This window comes from Kryptolebias marmoratus, linkage group LG14, assembly GCF_001649575.2.
Source record: "Kryptolebias marmoratus isolate JLee-2015 linkage group LG14, ASM164957v2, whole genome shotgun sequence".
Classification (NCBI taxonomy): Eukaryota; Metazoa; Chordata; class Actinopteri; order Cyprinodontiformes; family Rivulidae; genus Kryptolebias; species Kryptolebias marmoratus.
The window spans coordinates 26120371-26134961 of NC_051443.1; the positions used below are offsets into that span (position 1 = coordinate 26120371).

At 48.2% G+C, this 14591-nt stretch overlaps 3 protein-coding genes across 6 annotated transcripts in view; 1 reads left to right on the forward strand and 2 right to left on the reverse strand.

Moving 5' to 3' along the window:
- The window catches only part of mbd2 (methyl-CpG binding domain protein 2), a 12373-nt gene extending 5990 nt beyond the window's left edge, over positions 1–6383 (reverse strand). The window contains exons 1-7 of one of the 2 annotated variants that reach the window (XM_025002833.2): positions 5917–6383; positions 3374–3533; positions 2708–2848; positions 2458–2548; positions 2206–2383; positions 820–980; positions 17–588 (exon numbers count right to left, since the gene is read on the reverse strand). In XM_025002833.2, coding sequence (XP_024858601.1) covers positions 863–980; positions 2206–2383; positions 2458–2548; positions 2708–2848; positions 3374–3533; positions 5917–6029 — 801 coding nt within the window. In that variant the 5' untranslated portion in view covers positions 6030–6383 and the 3' untranslated portion in view covers positions 17–588; positions 820–862. Of the gene's footprint in view, positions 1–16; positions 589–819; positions 981–2205; positions 2384–2457; positions 2549–2707; positions 2849–3373; positions 3534–5916 lie in introns of those variants that run through there. The other variant, XM_017441160.3, reaches the window with a different exon arrangement.
- Positions 6384–7600: 1217 nt separating this feature from the next.
- On the reverse strand, positions 7601–10198 carry LOC108251018 (tubulin alpha-1B chain-like). The gene is made up of 4 exons (XM_017441159.3): positions 10055–10198; positions 9110–9332; positions 8878–9026; positions 7601–8741 (listed from the first exon to the last, which is right to left on the reverse strand). The coding sequence occupies exons 1-4, from the start codon at positions 10055–10057 to the stop codon at positions 7761–7763; spliced, it is 1356 nt and encodes a 451-aa protein (XP_017296648.1). The 5' UTR covers positions 10058–10198; the 3' UTR covers positions 7601–7760.
- Positions 10199–11199: 1001 nt separating this feature from the next.
- Positions 11200–14591, forward strand: part of lg14h18orf54 (linkage group 14 C18orf54 homolog) — an 8163-nt gene continuing 4771 nt past the window's right edge. For 2 of the 3 annotated variants that reach the window (XM_017441165.3, XM_025002831.2), the window contains exons 1-8: positions 11200–11357; positions 12473–12608; positions 12831–12987; positions 13142–13309; positions 13416–13542; positions 13686–13731; positions 13817–13973; positions 14143–14234. In XM_017441165.3, coding sequence (XP_017296654.1) covers positions 12474–12608; positions 12831–12987; positions 13142–13309; positions 13416–13542; positions 13686–13731; positions 13817–13973; positions 14143–14234 — 882 coding nt within the window. In that variant the 5' untranslated portion in view covers positions 11200–11357; position 12473. Of the gene's footprint in view, positions 12609–12830; positions 12988–13141; positions 13310–13415; positions 13543–13685; positions 13732–13816; positions 13974–14142; positions 14235–14591 lie in introns of all 3 variants that reach the window. The other variant, XM_017441166.3, reaches the window with a different exon arrangement.

The following is a 14591-nucleotide window of genomic DNA, read 5'->3' on the forward strand; positions in this document are numbered from 1 at the left end:
GACGGAGGATGGCGGAGTTTTCTCCCGGTTTTGGCGCTTCTCGCTCTAACGCGCTGAAAATATGACGATGGTTTTTTTAAAAAATATGTGTCGGGAATAATTTCTCATAACTCTGGTTTTCCTTGGCCTATCGAGATGATTTAAAAACTGGTGTAAAGCTTGAAGTCTGGACTTTCGACACAGATTAAAACAAAGTGTCTAAGAGGGCGGATCTTTCCCTCTAGAGCGTTTTAAATCGGTCATGTGACTTGGACGCGCCGGCGCGTCCGTTGACTTTGAAGAGTTAAAGTTCGTTTGGACGGCTGCTGTTCCTGGCTCCACCACCAGGGGTCAGTAAATATTAAAATGCTTCTTTTTGTTGACTTTGATTTGAAGCTTTAACTTTTATAACGTCTGAATTTATTCATCGGGTCTCAGTCAGATTCCCGACATGCCGGCGGGCGACATACATTCCTTCAAACACCCCCTGCTTCGGTTTTATTAAAATAAAAAGACAAACTTTACGACTTTTACTGAAATTAATTTAAATAATAAATAATGTTGGAATGTTTCAGTGGGAGAGTAGCAGCTCCTGTTGCCGGGGCGACCCTGAGAGGAGACAGACAGAAGATGGATGGACGTGTGAACACACACTCACACACACACACACACTCACACACACACAGGACCGAGTTTCAGGCAGACTCGGGGAGTTACATCAGAATCCTGAACAGAACCGAGTTTAAAGAGTCGGTTCTGTCGCAGAAAATCAGAAATAACTTTTCCTTTGGTTCTTATTTCCTGTCGACCGGCGGCTCGTCCGCCAGGAGGACGCCTCACCTGTCCGTCTTCGGGCCGTCCTCAGGCCGTCTTCGGGCTGTCCTCAGGCCGTCCTCTCCTCCGGCAGCCCTCGGGTGATCTCGGCGGCTCGAGCCAAGCCGTCGGCCGTCAGCGCCTCCTCCAGGCTCTTCCGGGCCTGGTACACCTTCCTCTCCTGCTCCCTGCGGACACACACACCTGGTTTCAGGTTCCGAGGGGGCGGGGTTAAGTCTGCTTCACGTAGTGCTGCATTCACTGCCCCTCGGAGATTGAAACTCCTCTGTTTCCTTTGATTAGAGTTAGGGTTGGGATGGCAGATGAACTAAATCCATTTCTGTCCTGAGAAGAGAATCAGGATCTTCCACGTCTGCAATGCAGCCCGCCCCCCACTGACTGTTCCTACAGGAAGTGCTACAGCTATCTGCCGATGCTACAACCACAGAGTTCCCTGTGTTTAAAGATGGCAGCCAGCCGCTCAGACTAGCCGTTAGCTCGTCAAACAGAATGAAACTCCATCATCTGCAGCAGGTAAGACACTAACTGAAGGTTCCCTCAGTTCGGTTCTGAAAGCTGCAGAACTGATCTGAGGAGAGGAAGAGGAGGGTGATGAAGAGCCGAATGTCTGCAGCTTTAAGACTTCTAACTTTAATTTGTGCAAAAAATGAAATAATGTTAAAAGTTAAAGTTAAAAATAAAACCAACCAGACGAGGAGGAGGAGGAAGAGGAGGAGGAAGAGGAGGAAGAGGAGAGGAATGGCAGCAATTTAGGATGACAAGCACATTCAGCCGGAGAGACGGTGGAGGGATGAAGAGAGAATGGGAAATTAATGGAGGGAAGAGATAAAAAATGAGGAGGAGGAGGAGGAGGAGGAGGAGGAGGAGGAGGAGGAGGAGGAGGAGGAGGAGGGGGGATGAAGGCTGGAGGGAGAGAGGTGAGCAGAGAGGAAACGGGAGGAAGAGGAGGAGGGAAATGAAAAGAGGAAGGAGGAAGACGAGGACGCAACACTGGAAGGGAGGAGAAACGAAGGAACGAAAGAAAGGAGAGGTGAGGATGAGGAGGAGGGGAGGATAAAGGTGGTGAGGATGAGGAGGAGGGGAGGATGAAGGCTCTGCTGCTGGTTCAGCTCTGTGCTCCCACAGCGCCCCCTGCTGTCCAGCAGCAGCAACAACAACTGAAAACTGGAAATTTGGTTTCATCTAAACTTTCCACTTCATATACGTGTTGTTTTCAAGGCTTTTATTGTGAAAATATTCCCTCTCTTTTTCGACCGTTTGGCTTCATCGCAGAAAATCGTTTCCTGACGGGCGCCACGAACGCTTCAGACTCCAGACTGAATTCTGGCTTGAATCAAATTAAAGGATGCATATCACCCGCCGCCTTCGGTGCCGCGGGGAGGCGGGGCTTACCGGATCTGCTCGTCGGTGACGGTGAAGGTCTTGCAGAGCGGCTGCGACGTGTTCAGCCACACGGCCGGGTTCTTCTCCGCAGCCACGGACGTCTGGCCCGTGATCGGAGCAGAGCTCATGTGCAGGGCGCTGGCGATGGCCGAGAGCAGCGCGTCGTCGCTGGAGTCGGGCCCGATGCCTGCGCAGAGGTCAGAGGTCAGAGGTCAGGGGTCAGGGGTGGGCTGGGAGCTCAGCTGTGTGTTGCAGACCCACCCTGCAGGCCTTTGGGCAGCTCCATGGAGCGAAGGACCTCCTCGGTGATGTCGGACGACCTCAGGCCTTTTAAACGCTTCTCCCAGAACAGCTGCAGAGAAAAACCCAGAGAACTTCAGACCCGAGAACCCAGAGTTCCATCTTCAGACAGAACGTTCTGTCAGAACGTTCAGGCAGAACGTTCCAGACATGGAACCGTCTCTGAACCGTTAGCTTCCACCCAGCCTTCAGCTGACTCGTGATCCCTCACCTGCCGGGGCTGCTCCGCCCCTCTCTGCGGGTCCGTCTTCACCTTGTTGCCGGGGTGACTGGTCACCTTGGTGACGGGCTGTTTGAAGATGGAGGCCGTCTGTCTGATGGGCAGCGCTGTGTTCAGGTCCGGTTTGCCTCCCTGGGAACAGAGACAACAGACGGCGGGCCGTTGGAGACGCCTTCCACTTCCTGCCCCGGTGTGAGGGGGGAGCTCGTCGCCACGACAACAGGAAGTGTGAACAAACCGCACACACACACATTAATCTGCAGAACCCCTGAGTGGATCTGACCCGATCAAAGCAGACGTTCCTTAAACTCAGGTTCTGATGGTGGAAACATTCCGGTCCTGAGAATAATTTACAGAAACTGTTCTCTAAGTTAAAAACCCGTCTGAACCTCAGACCGGGCCTCTGGGTCAGAACCCTAACCAACGAGTCCACCGACACCCGGATGAGTCAGAACTAGAACCACAACGGACCTGAAACCAGACTGAGCCACAGACAGAAGACTATAGAGACATGTCCACAGCACCTGAGGGACAGGTGGGTCCAACGACCAACGAAGAAGACAGAAGACCTTCAGAACAACAACATGAAGAGTCCGCCCGACAGCGCTCAGAGGAGCCCCGCCCTGTAAGCTGTAGCCCCGCCCCCTCCGCTCTGACCTTAGCCAGGTTGAGCGCGTCGTGTCGGAACTTCTGCTTGTTCTTCTGCAGCTTCCCGGGCATCATCTTCCCCGTCCGGAAGTCGAAACACGCCAGGTCCACCGCGTTTCCAAGGTAACGGGACAGCTGAGGTTTACTCCGGAACTTCTTCCCCTTCGGGCTGAGGACACACACACACACATTATTACACACACACACACGCGCGCACACACACACACACACACATTATTACACAAACAGCTAAAGATAATTAAGATAAATCTGAATTTATCAGCTGAACCTGAAACCTCCTGATCTGAGTCAGAGTTCAGCTTTCTTACATTTCAGCTGTTTATTTAGTCAAACCTTCGGCTCGTTCAGGAGAAAGCTGCTGTTTCTTCAGCTTAGCTCATTTAGCTACTGTTTGGCTAATTTTAGCTACTGTTTTGGTCAGAAGAGCGATCTTCTTTTCCTCATTTCAGCTCTTACTGTTTAGCTTTCATTCTGCTACTCTTAGCTTTTAGCTACTGTTTAGCTGATTTTACCTTCAGAATCTGTTTTTCTGCTTTTAGCTATTGCTCTAGTAATTTTAGCATCTTTTTTTGTTAGCCTAGCTTCAGCGCAGGTTCTAGTTTAGCTAAATGAAGCATCTGTTCTTCCTAATTTTAGCTGATGTTTAGCTGATTTAGCCATTTCATTTTTAGCGTTTAGCGCCTGTTTCAGCAGCTGTGTGTTTTAGCAGAAAGTCTGGTCTCCTTCCGATGAAACTTCCTGCTGAAACTCAGCTCCTACAGCTAACAACAGCTAAAAGCTCCTGCAGCTAACAGCAGCTTAAAGCTAACAGCTCCGACAGCTAACAGCAGCTAAAAGCTAACAGTAGAGATCTCTGTGTTTCTGTGAAGAAAATATTTGTAAATAAAGTTAAATATTTTGAAAGCATCAGGAAACGAGCCGCAGCAGCCGTCAGCTGAAGGAGCCGAAGGGTTACAGAAACAGCTAAAACAGCTTAAAGTCGGCCGTAGTTCAGTTCTTTGGTAGTTAACTGGATGGTTTGGGCGGGTTAGTGCAGGTTAGTTCAGGTTAGCAGGTTAGTACAGGTTAGTGCAGGTTAGTGCAGGTTAGTACAGGTTAGTTCAGGTTAGCAGGTTAGCAGGTTTGTGCAGGTTAGTACAGGTTAGTGCAGGTTAGTACAGGTTAGTGCAGGTTAGTGCAGGTTAGTGCAGGTTAGTGCAGGTTAGCAGGGTAGTCTGAATTAGTGCGGGTTAGTGCAGGTTAGTCTGGGTTAGTAAAGGTTAGTTCAGGTTAGCAGGTTAGCAGGTTTGTGCAGGTTAGTACAGGTTAGTGATCCCAGTTGAGGTAAACCTGTCGGATTGTTAACGGTTAATAAAGTTTTGGCGTTTTGTACGGCTGCTGCTGTTTCCTGCTGTCATTACTGGAACTGATGAGTCACATCCAGACCCAAACTGAAAGCAAGGCCTCACCGTGGCTCAGAGCCAAGGCTCCGCCCACGTCACGGCCGCCGCCGCCGCCGCTGCTGCCACCGAGCGACAGGAAGTGAGCTCAGGCTCACCGCAGGCCTGCAGCAGAGACTTCCTGTGTGACCCGGCGCAGGGGAACATCAGAAAACATCTGGTTCTGGTTAGATCCGCCGCCGCGCCCCGGAGGAATGCACGTCGCCCGCCGCCCTCAGAGGACGGGTTGGGGATCGGGCTCAGCGACCGCCACAGACAACATCAGAGCTGGGCGGCCATCAGCTGCGGCGGCCATCTTGACTCAAGCCAACTCAGTCAGACGTTCACCTGCCGGCCGATTAAATCCGCGCCGACACACAGGACGTTACATGTTTGCCCGCCTCTCGTCCCGGCGGGCGACAGGCAGTAAGGGACAGAACCAGAAGTCAGAACTTGGGCCCGGTTCGCAGACCCAGAACTCTGTGGTCCAGAACCCACTGAGGGGTCACGGTCTTCGGCAGGAATGCATATCGCCCACCGTCTTTCAGGCCTGAGTTTCGGGCTTTGACTTGGTGCGATCCGGTCGCCCTCAAAGTCTGAGCTCGGGGCGACTCTCAGCTACCACCACACCTGGTTTCAGCCGGATACCTGCAGGACTGACCCGGCCACAGACCTGTTTCTGCTGGCTACAGTCGACTGGCTGTGGCGGCCATCTTGAATCGGGGGGACCCCAAAAGTTAATCAGCTGTAGACGGTCATCCAATCGGTTCTCCCCGAGAGTTTCATCAGAACCGGTCCACTGGGTCACGAGATATTTTGCTAACAGACAAACAAAAACAAGCGGCGGGTGATAAAAAAACTACAAGTCTGGTTCTTTCTTGGATCAGAACTTTCCAACAGAACCGTCTCCTTTAGAATCATTACGAACATGCTGGTTTGGGACGGAACTCGTCGGAACTGGACTTTAATTCACCAGAACCAGAACCTGCCTTCAGTTAAACAGAACCGGGTCAATAACGCGAGACTTTCAGAGCAGAAGCGGGTTTGTTTCCAGAGTAAACAACCCGGCCCGGTTCTGCTCCGGCTGGTTCCGAGCCGGTCCATCAGAACTACCTGTAGTAGTAGACGTCGCTCTTTCCGGCGCTCAGTCCGGACTTCCGGATCACCTCCTCTCTCTTCCAGCCGGGCGGCAGAGCCGGACAGTCCGACCGCTTCCGCTCCATCATGGGTCGGAACCCCGGCGGCTCCGGGGGGGTCCAACGGCCGGTTCGGTGAGCCCGGAGAGGAGGAGCGGCTCGAACCCCGGCGGCGGACCGACGTCACGGACGGTAACGGCAGCCAGTCCCAGGAACCTCCGCCCGCCCCCGGTTCGGGTCCTCAGCGCGAGCGGAAAGTTAAACCGGTCCGGACTAGATCGGGAGCCGGGGCGGGATCCGGGTTCAAACGGGCTCGGTTCGGTCCAACTCCCGGCGGAACCGACGGCTCATTGGAGCCGAACTGAACTGAACCGGACCAACGGCAGAACTGTGACGTCTGATCACTTCCACGGCACGTTCACGCACACGAGCACGCGCCCCGGCCAGAGACCGCCTCTTGGACAGGAGGTCTCACTCCGCCGTCACCGGGACAAACCGAGTCAGTCAGTCAGAGATCGTCTATTATCGGGACGCCTCACTCCTGTTCATAACTGGGATAAAACGGGCTAGTCAGAACGCGTTTATTGGGTTCTAAAGTGGAGGTCGGGACCTCATTGTGGGACGGCTCATTAAGCGGGGGGGTCTTGAAATTATATCTAGAATTAAGTGTAAAAATAATATTGCAGATCATTTGGTTTTGCTCATATTGTTACACAGAAAAGAAAAACAGTTAAATATGTTTTACTAATCTGGTTATTAAGGTTGTTTGTAACTTTATAGTCTTGTTTATTTGACTAATCAGTCATATTTTTGTGCTTCAGCGGGTAATAAGGCTGAAAAACTTGTTTTGGGGTTTAAAAAGTGAAAACTTAAGGAACCATTTATTCGTCTAATAAACAGGAGGTCTCACTCCTGATTTTTTTTTTCTTTTTTTGTTTTCACTGGGATAAACCGAGCCAGAGATCGTCTATGGTCAGGATGACTCACTTTGAGATAGCTGGGCAGAACCGAGCCCAATGATATAATCAGATCCATGTCACTGACCAGGGTTATCAGAGATCGTCTAGAGGACAATAGGACTCACTCCTGTTTTTATCGATGGTGAACAGAGCCAGAGATAGTGTGTTGCCGGGAGGTCCCACTCTGTGCTTCTTTTTAAAACATTTTGAATATAGAATTTTTTTATCCTGCTGCTTTGGAGGCTTTATGTGAAAATTACATTATATTACTAAATTAGGATGAACAGGTTCATATGAAGGGAGACGAGTGGATACTTTTAATATAGAATATATTGAAAAAATTAAGTTTTTTGTTTTATAAAAGCAACAACACTGAGGAGAAACCATCAGACGAGTTTATATGGGAAGAAAGTCCTTAAATCTAAATAAAACTGACGAGAAACAAACTGGATGTTTTTAATTTCCTTCTCTGAGGAAGGAGAAGCAGATGTTCATCCTGCTGTGGTCAGAAATCAGAAGTATTCATTCTGACACTGTGGGACTGGAGGACTTCTACAAACTGATGTTTCAGCTTAAATTCAGCTGATTCAGGATTATTTACTCATCAGGATAAATTAGCATCAACACATTAAAACCTGATTTATTTAAAGTACTCAGCAGGTGTCATTCTGCTGAGCCGTACAGATAAACCAGAAACATCTGTTAAAAAAACAAAAACTTTAATCTTGTTGTCGTTTCAAACACAGAAGACTACAGAACGAGAACACAGACTGGAACATGGAGAATATTTCAGACCTTCACGAAGAACAGCTTTAAAGACAAACAAACGACAAAGACAGACGGACATTTTGTGTCAGCCTCCTCAGTACTCCTCCCCCTCCTCGTCTCCCTCGCCCTCGACGGAGTCGACTCCCACCTCCTCGTAATCCTTCTCCAGGGCGGCCATGTCCTCCCGGGCCTCGGAGAACTCGCCCTCCTCCATCCCCTCCCCCACGTACCAGTGGACGAAGGCCCGCTTGGCGTACATCAGGTCGAACTTGTGGTCGAGCCGGGCCCAGGCCTCGGCGATGGCGGTGGTGTTGCTCAGCATGCACACGGCCCTCTGCACCTTGGCCAGGTCTCCTCCAGGAACCACGGTGGGCGGCTGGTAGTTGATGCCAACCTTGAAGCCGGTGGGACACCAGTCCACGAACTGGATGGAGCGTTTGGTTTTGATGGTGGCGATGGCGGCGTTGACGTCTTTGGGCACCACGTCTCCGCGGTACAGCAGGCAGCAGGCCATGTATTTACCGTGGCGGGGGTCACACTTCACCATCTGATTGGCCGGCTCGAAGCAGGCGTTGGTGATCTCGGCCACGGTCAGCTGCTCGTGGTACGCCTTCTCCGCGGAGATGACGGGGGCGTAGGTGGCCAGGGGGAAGTGGATCCGGGGGTAGGGCACCAGGTTGGTCTGGAACTCCGTCAGGTCCACGTTCAGGGCGCCGTCGAAGCGCAGGGAGGCGGTGATGGAGGACACGATCTGACTGATGAGCCGGTTCAGGTTGGTGTAGGTGGGGCGCTCGATGTCCAGGTTCCTGCGGCAGATGTCGTAGATGGCCTCGTTGTCCACCATGAAGGCGCAGTCCGAGTGCTCCAGCGTGGTGTGGGTGGTCAGGATGGAGTTGTACGGCTCCACCACGGCTGTGGACACCTGAGGAGCCGGGTAGATGGAGAACTCCAGCTTGGACTTCTTGCCGTAGTCCACAGACAGACGCTCCATCAGGAGGGAGGTGAAACCAGAACCGGTACCGCCACCGAAGCTGTGGAAGACCAGGAAGCCCTGAAGGCCAGTGCACTGGTCCGCCTGAGGACAGAGGAAGACAAATCCTGTCAACACAACTCATTTTATTCTAGGTTTTAGTAACATCTCTGGCTCAGGGAAACAGGAACCATGAAGGGTTTTTAGTGTTTAAGATCTTGTATAAACTTAAGTTACCCACCAGTTTGCGGATCCGGTCCAGAACCGGGTCAATGATCTCCTTCCCGATGGTGTAGTGACCCCGGGCGTAGTTGTTGGCAGCGTCCTCCTTCCCGGTGATCAGCTGCTCCGGGTGGAACAGCTGGCGGTAGGTTCCTGTGCGCACCTCATCTAAAAAAAAAAACAAAATTATAATTAATCCCCAGGCAGCACGTTGAGTAAATTACAGGTGAAGTAAAAGAGATCAGCTTTACCGATGACAGTGGGCTCCAGGTCTACAAAGACGGCTCTGGGGACGTGTTTCCCAGCACCGGTCTCGCTGAAGAAGGTGTTGAAGGAGTCGTCTCCTCCTCCGACGGTTTTGTCGCTGGGCATCTGCCCGTCCGGCTGGATCCCATGCTCCAGGCAGTAGAGCTCCCAGCAGGCGTTTCCGATCTGAACGCCGGCCTGACCCACATGGATGGAGATGCACTCACGCTGCAAAGAAAAACAACGACTTTAACCATCAAAACATCTCAAACTGAAGTTCAATATACGGTCATTTCAGTGCTTTATTGGCCTCGAGCTCACTGGAACGAGTCCAGCTGTCTAAAAACAACAATAATAATAATAATAAGGTTATAACTGTTTAATAATCTGGAGCTGCTCTGATTTGCAACAACAGCATTAAATTAAATCATTTCTATTTTTATGCAGCTGTAGTTTAGTCCAGGTTTAAACTGTCCCAGTCGTGCAGGTTTTGGACTAAAGCGGGTCAAAGATGGCGGACAGACAATAAGATTTGAATCGGAAGCCTCGTGACCACGTGACTCCCTGGATTATAACGGCGCGAGGAGAAACCGTTACTTCAGGTTTACCGCCGGTTAGTGACGTAAATATAACCTTACAGGTGTGTCTATAAATAGAGACATTAAAATGTAATAAATTACATATGAACTGATTTCATTTATTTATTTTTTTTAGATTTCACAGCCCGTAAATATTCGCTTTCCCGTCTCCCTGCTGTGACGGCGTCAATAAAAACAATAATAAACCATTTAAATAAGATTTATGTACGAAACAAAAGCAATAATTAGCAATTGTTCCGACCTGCCCGCATTTTACTCCGACAAATCACGGCCTGAGAATAAAAAAATAAAAGATTTACGCCCTAAAATCGGGCTTTCCGGTCGTCCAGTCCCCGAATTAAATCCCCTTACCATTTTGTTGAGCTGCTTTTGAGTTAAACTGACAGAAAAACCTTCAATGAGAGTCTTACAGCTCGACTTTTAGGAGGTCGATGTAAGGACAGAAAATGGCGAATCTGCGGGGTGTTCGCGCCGCTTGGTGAAATGGACCGTACCATTCTGCCCGCAGGAGGGGGGGTTACGGGGTCGGGCTATACCACTGTGTGTACCTCCAAAATCTAAGAAAATAACAAAAAAAAGGGAAAAGTTGTTGTTTCTTTTAAACTAGGTTAAGAATATCACTCTTAAACACAGGCACGGTTTTAAAATTCTAAAAAAAAGTATTTGATAAATATGACTTATGAATGAATTATGATTTAGCATTTCATAGTAATAATGAGAAGAATTATGACATAATATCTTACAACTAGAAGCAGCCAAGACTCATTGTGAGACTGATGACATCATCATGTGACGTCATCACTATATGTTTAGGAACTAAGCGCAACCATCCTTCTTGGCCATGTCATTAAAATATTGTAGGAGCCGGATTGTGAACCCGATCAGCACCAGAATCAAGAACCAGAAGCCTCAACATTTCCTGAAAATATCATCAAAATCTGTTTATTACTATCTGAGTAACCTTGTGCACAGACAAACAAACACTACCAAAAACACATACACACATGGCAAATGTCAATTAGGAGATAATATCTTACAATTAAGAGATGCTAAGTCATAAACACGAACAACTAAATCATAGTTATGGGACAGTATTTTATAATTGACCTCTGTCAAGGAAAACAAAGATCTGAAGTGAAACCTGTCTTTGTGATAAAAACTGCTTTTATTAAAAACAAACAGCGCACTTGAAACATCAGGTGAACACCTGAGTTCAAACAAACACGTGGAACTGACCTGTAGAAAGGTAGTGGTCCACCCAGACATATTACATACACATAATGCATCCATAAATATATAAATTCATATTTATTCATTTGTTTTTATTGGTATACATAATATGTTTTATTAAAATCAACAATATGGACACTTATTTTTTATTTATGATTATTTTTTCAAAAATTATTTCCAGACAAAGTTTCTTGCATAAATAAAAGACAAAAAATAAAAAAGGGACCAAAATCACCAAAAATGTCAAAGCAAAAACAAAGTGCCACTTCCGGGTTGCGTGATGACGTCATCTCCAGGCGCCGTCGCCCGGCAGCAGTCTGTAACGGAAAAGAGACATTTTGGAGCGTAAATCTTATTTTGATTTAGTGTTAATTAACTTGTTTTTAAACTTCGTTGTTCTGTTCGGTTTAATTTACCGGCTGTGGTGAGTTTTAACTAAGTTAACTTTTGAGATTTAGTCAAACTCTTTACCTGCTAACGCCTAAAAAAATCAGCCCAAACTCTTTATTTTTCGTAGTTTGTTTTCATTTTGCTTTGTTTACTAACCTAACTGTCTCCTAAAGTTAAAAAACAATAGTTTTTTTTTAAATATAAAATAACATTTAAGGAAAAGAAACTTGAAAAAAATGTAATATTTGTGGAGATTGTAACTCTACAGGTTTTAGTTAGCAAGTTTTAAAAATATTTAGAAGAGGTTTAGTTAAAACTACTGATTTTAACTTAAAGAGGTTTAAAAGAACTTTCAAATGTTACCAAGATCTGTATCTGGATTTGGGGATAATCATTGTATAATATCCTGAATTTCCATTGAACGACAGGAAAAGTTGCCACAAAAATTTGAATAATTTCTACATATTTGTTTATATTTGCTGCAGATGTTCTATGATGAATGTTCAGCAGCTTCTTCAATGGTTAAAATAATAGTAATCTGGCAATTCTGAATAAATAATTAGTAATAAACCTTTATTACTAAGAAAATGTTACCAGTTAAACCTTTTGTTTGTGAAAAGAACTGCTGATAAATCAAACTGGTTGGAGTTTAAATCTGTAAAAACTTAAACTAACAGTCTGTTTGTTGCTATAAAAAAGTCTTTTTTACCTTCAGGAAAATCGAGCAGCTTTTATTGAAGCTAAAGATTAAATAAATGCCGAAACAGAAAATAAAAAACTGGATGACAAATGGAATTCTGGGTATTTTTCTTATAATTAATGCAGATTTCTATCAATTTACCACAGTTAGGAGTTTGAGATTAGGTCAGGTTTGACTCGTAACATAAAAAAGCAGCTAAAACACTTATTAATTTGTTGTTAGAAAAAGAAACGTTGTCCAAATGATGTTCTTGGAGCTTGGAACGTCCTCTCAGTCGCTACAGGCCTTAATTTGAAGGTTAAAGGCAGAAACAGCTCCTCCCAGCTGTCAGCACGGCGGTGGAGGGTTGATGGTTTGGGCTCCTCTGGAGTCAGACGTCTGTCCAACAAACAGGACGATGATCCCACACACAGCAGCTGATGTCCAACAGAACGTCCCTTGTCTCCCAGCATGGAGTCCAGCAGCCCGGCGGACGACGGCCTGTCTCCGGAGTCCACCGTGACGTCCCTGCTGTCCAGCTCGGGACACCTGAGGAGCAGCCTGCGGCCTCCTGAGCTCAACTCAACCATCAGATACAGAAACAAGGTTTGTTTTCTGCTCTTATCACCTCCTCTGGTTGAAAATAAAGCCTCACAGCTTGGATTGGTTCAGCCGCAGCGGCCATGTTTGTTCTTCGGATGAACGGTACTGAAGTGTGGAGGTTGTCAGTCCGACGCCTCGTCTCTCCATCTTTCAATCAAAGCTCCTTAAAGCTTTTAGTGAGAAAACAAAGCTAAAGCTTGACATTCACCCACTGATTACCTGCAGGACTATGATTCCGCCTCGGCGGCGCTGGACGCCTACATCGAGGACTTTGAGAGGAGTTGTCAGAACTGCAGGTCGTTAACTGGATCTCTGGTTCTGCCCCGTGACCCGCCTTCCACTCCGACCAGACCCAGAGGGGGCTCGCTCAGAAACAGAGACGGTACGGGGTAAATTTAGACATTTGGAGCTGGTTTCTCTGCTGCGTGACTTCATGCAGAGCTTATAGTCAGAGGGAAGCTGTTACGTCTTCATACTCGACTAATACAAAATAATTTGTTTCTCTTCTTGGATTATTTTGATGTTTTTGTTTGTAGTTCTCCAGGAGCGTTTGACTGACAGGGAGCTGGACTTCCTGAAACTCCCCGTGAGCTCCCTCCGTCACCGCGGCAACCGCGACCGTCTCTCCATGACGACAGACGAGCTGCTGTCCATCCCGTACGACGGCTCCATGCCCGTCACCCACACGTCCGCCTTCATACAAGGTCTGTGAACGCACCGTTGTCTTTCTGTCGTTAAGAACTCTAACCTCCGTCGTCACTTGAACGCACCGCGGCTGGAGCAGCTGATCCGGGTGTCTCTGATCCTCAGGCCTCCTGTCCCTGGCTGCAGCCTCCCAGTCCCTCCCCTCCTCCACCAGGCCAGCACACAGAACCAGAACCGGGCTCGGCAGCCGGGCTGACCCCCTGAACCTGGACCAGAACCCTGTTCCCAGCAGGTTGGTGCTGCTTCTTTACCGTCTGGTGTCTCAGATGGAGTTTGGACCTGAACTCGGCGGGGAGGATCCTGCCGACCCAACATGGTTCCTCTGGTGTTGTTTGTATAAAATCTGTTTCTTATTTACTGTCTGTTCTTGTTTAGGAGTAGAGGACCAGAGGACATGTTGAGCTCAGCTGCTGACTCCTCTGTAGGTTATTTTTTTGTCATCTATCACCTGCTGTTGTGGTTCCGGGTCTCTGCAGAACCGTACTCAGCCTCTTCCTGTGTGTCAGTCCGCTCAGAGAGCAGCAGACCTCCACCTGCCTCGCTGGCTGACCTCTAACAAGTCTCTGATGGATGGTTCTGAGATCAGCAGCCTGCCTGACCTGAAGCACCCGGCCTGGATCCGGCGCTGCGATGGCAGCGAACCAGACCCGTGGGACGAGCGCGGTACGACGCTCACTGGGAGTAAAACTTCGTCACGACAGCTAATTGAACGTTAGGCCTTTAATTTAGAAAGTGAACTGAGTGAAGTCAGAGGCAGAAACAGGAACAGGAAGTGTTTCCTGTTCCTGTTTCCAGCTGATTCAGTCTGAATTATTCCCACTTCCTGTTCCAGAATCACGTCTGAGGGGAGAGAATGGAGCTGGAGCGCCATCCTGGGTCTCAGAGCTGGAGAAGGACGATGAAGCTGATCAGACACCTGCACAGGTGAGACACAGATTCCATCCCAGTCCCAGGATTATTGTTCAAAACAAGAACCAGAGAAACATCAGCTGAACAGAAGCTGAAATTAGCTAAACGCTACATAAAACCCTCAATTCACAAAACTGCAGCTAAAAGTAGCAAAAAGATTCATGCTTACAGCAAAATGCTAGCTAAATGTAGCCAAGAGCTATCTGATAACTAAAAGTAGCTAAAAAGACAAAAAAAGGTCCACACTCTGGTTCCTGAGGTCCACTCTCTGGTTCCTGAGGTCCTCTCTCTGGTTCCTGAGGTCCACTCTCTGGTTCCTGAGGTCCTCTCTCTGGTTCCTGAGGTCCTCTCTCTGGTTCCTGAGGTCCTCTC

Bases quoted from the DNA above. Each gene is read 5' to 3' on its own strand.
- LOC108251018 (XM_017441159.3), bottom strand. The intron at 9,027-9,109 runs GTAAAGCTGATC...TTTTTTTTTTAG, and splicing joins CCTGGAGCCCACTGTCATCG to ATGAGGTGCGCACAGGAACC. The intron at 8,742-8,877 runs GTGGGTAACTTA...CTCTGTCCTCAG, and splicing joins TGGACCGGATCCGCAAACTG to GCGGACCAGTGCACTGGCCT.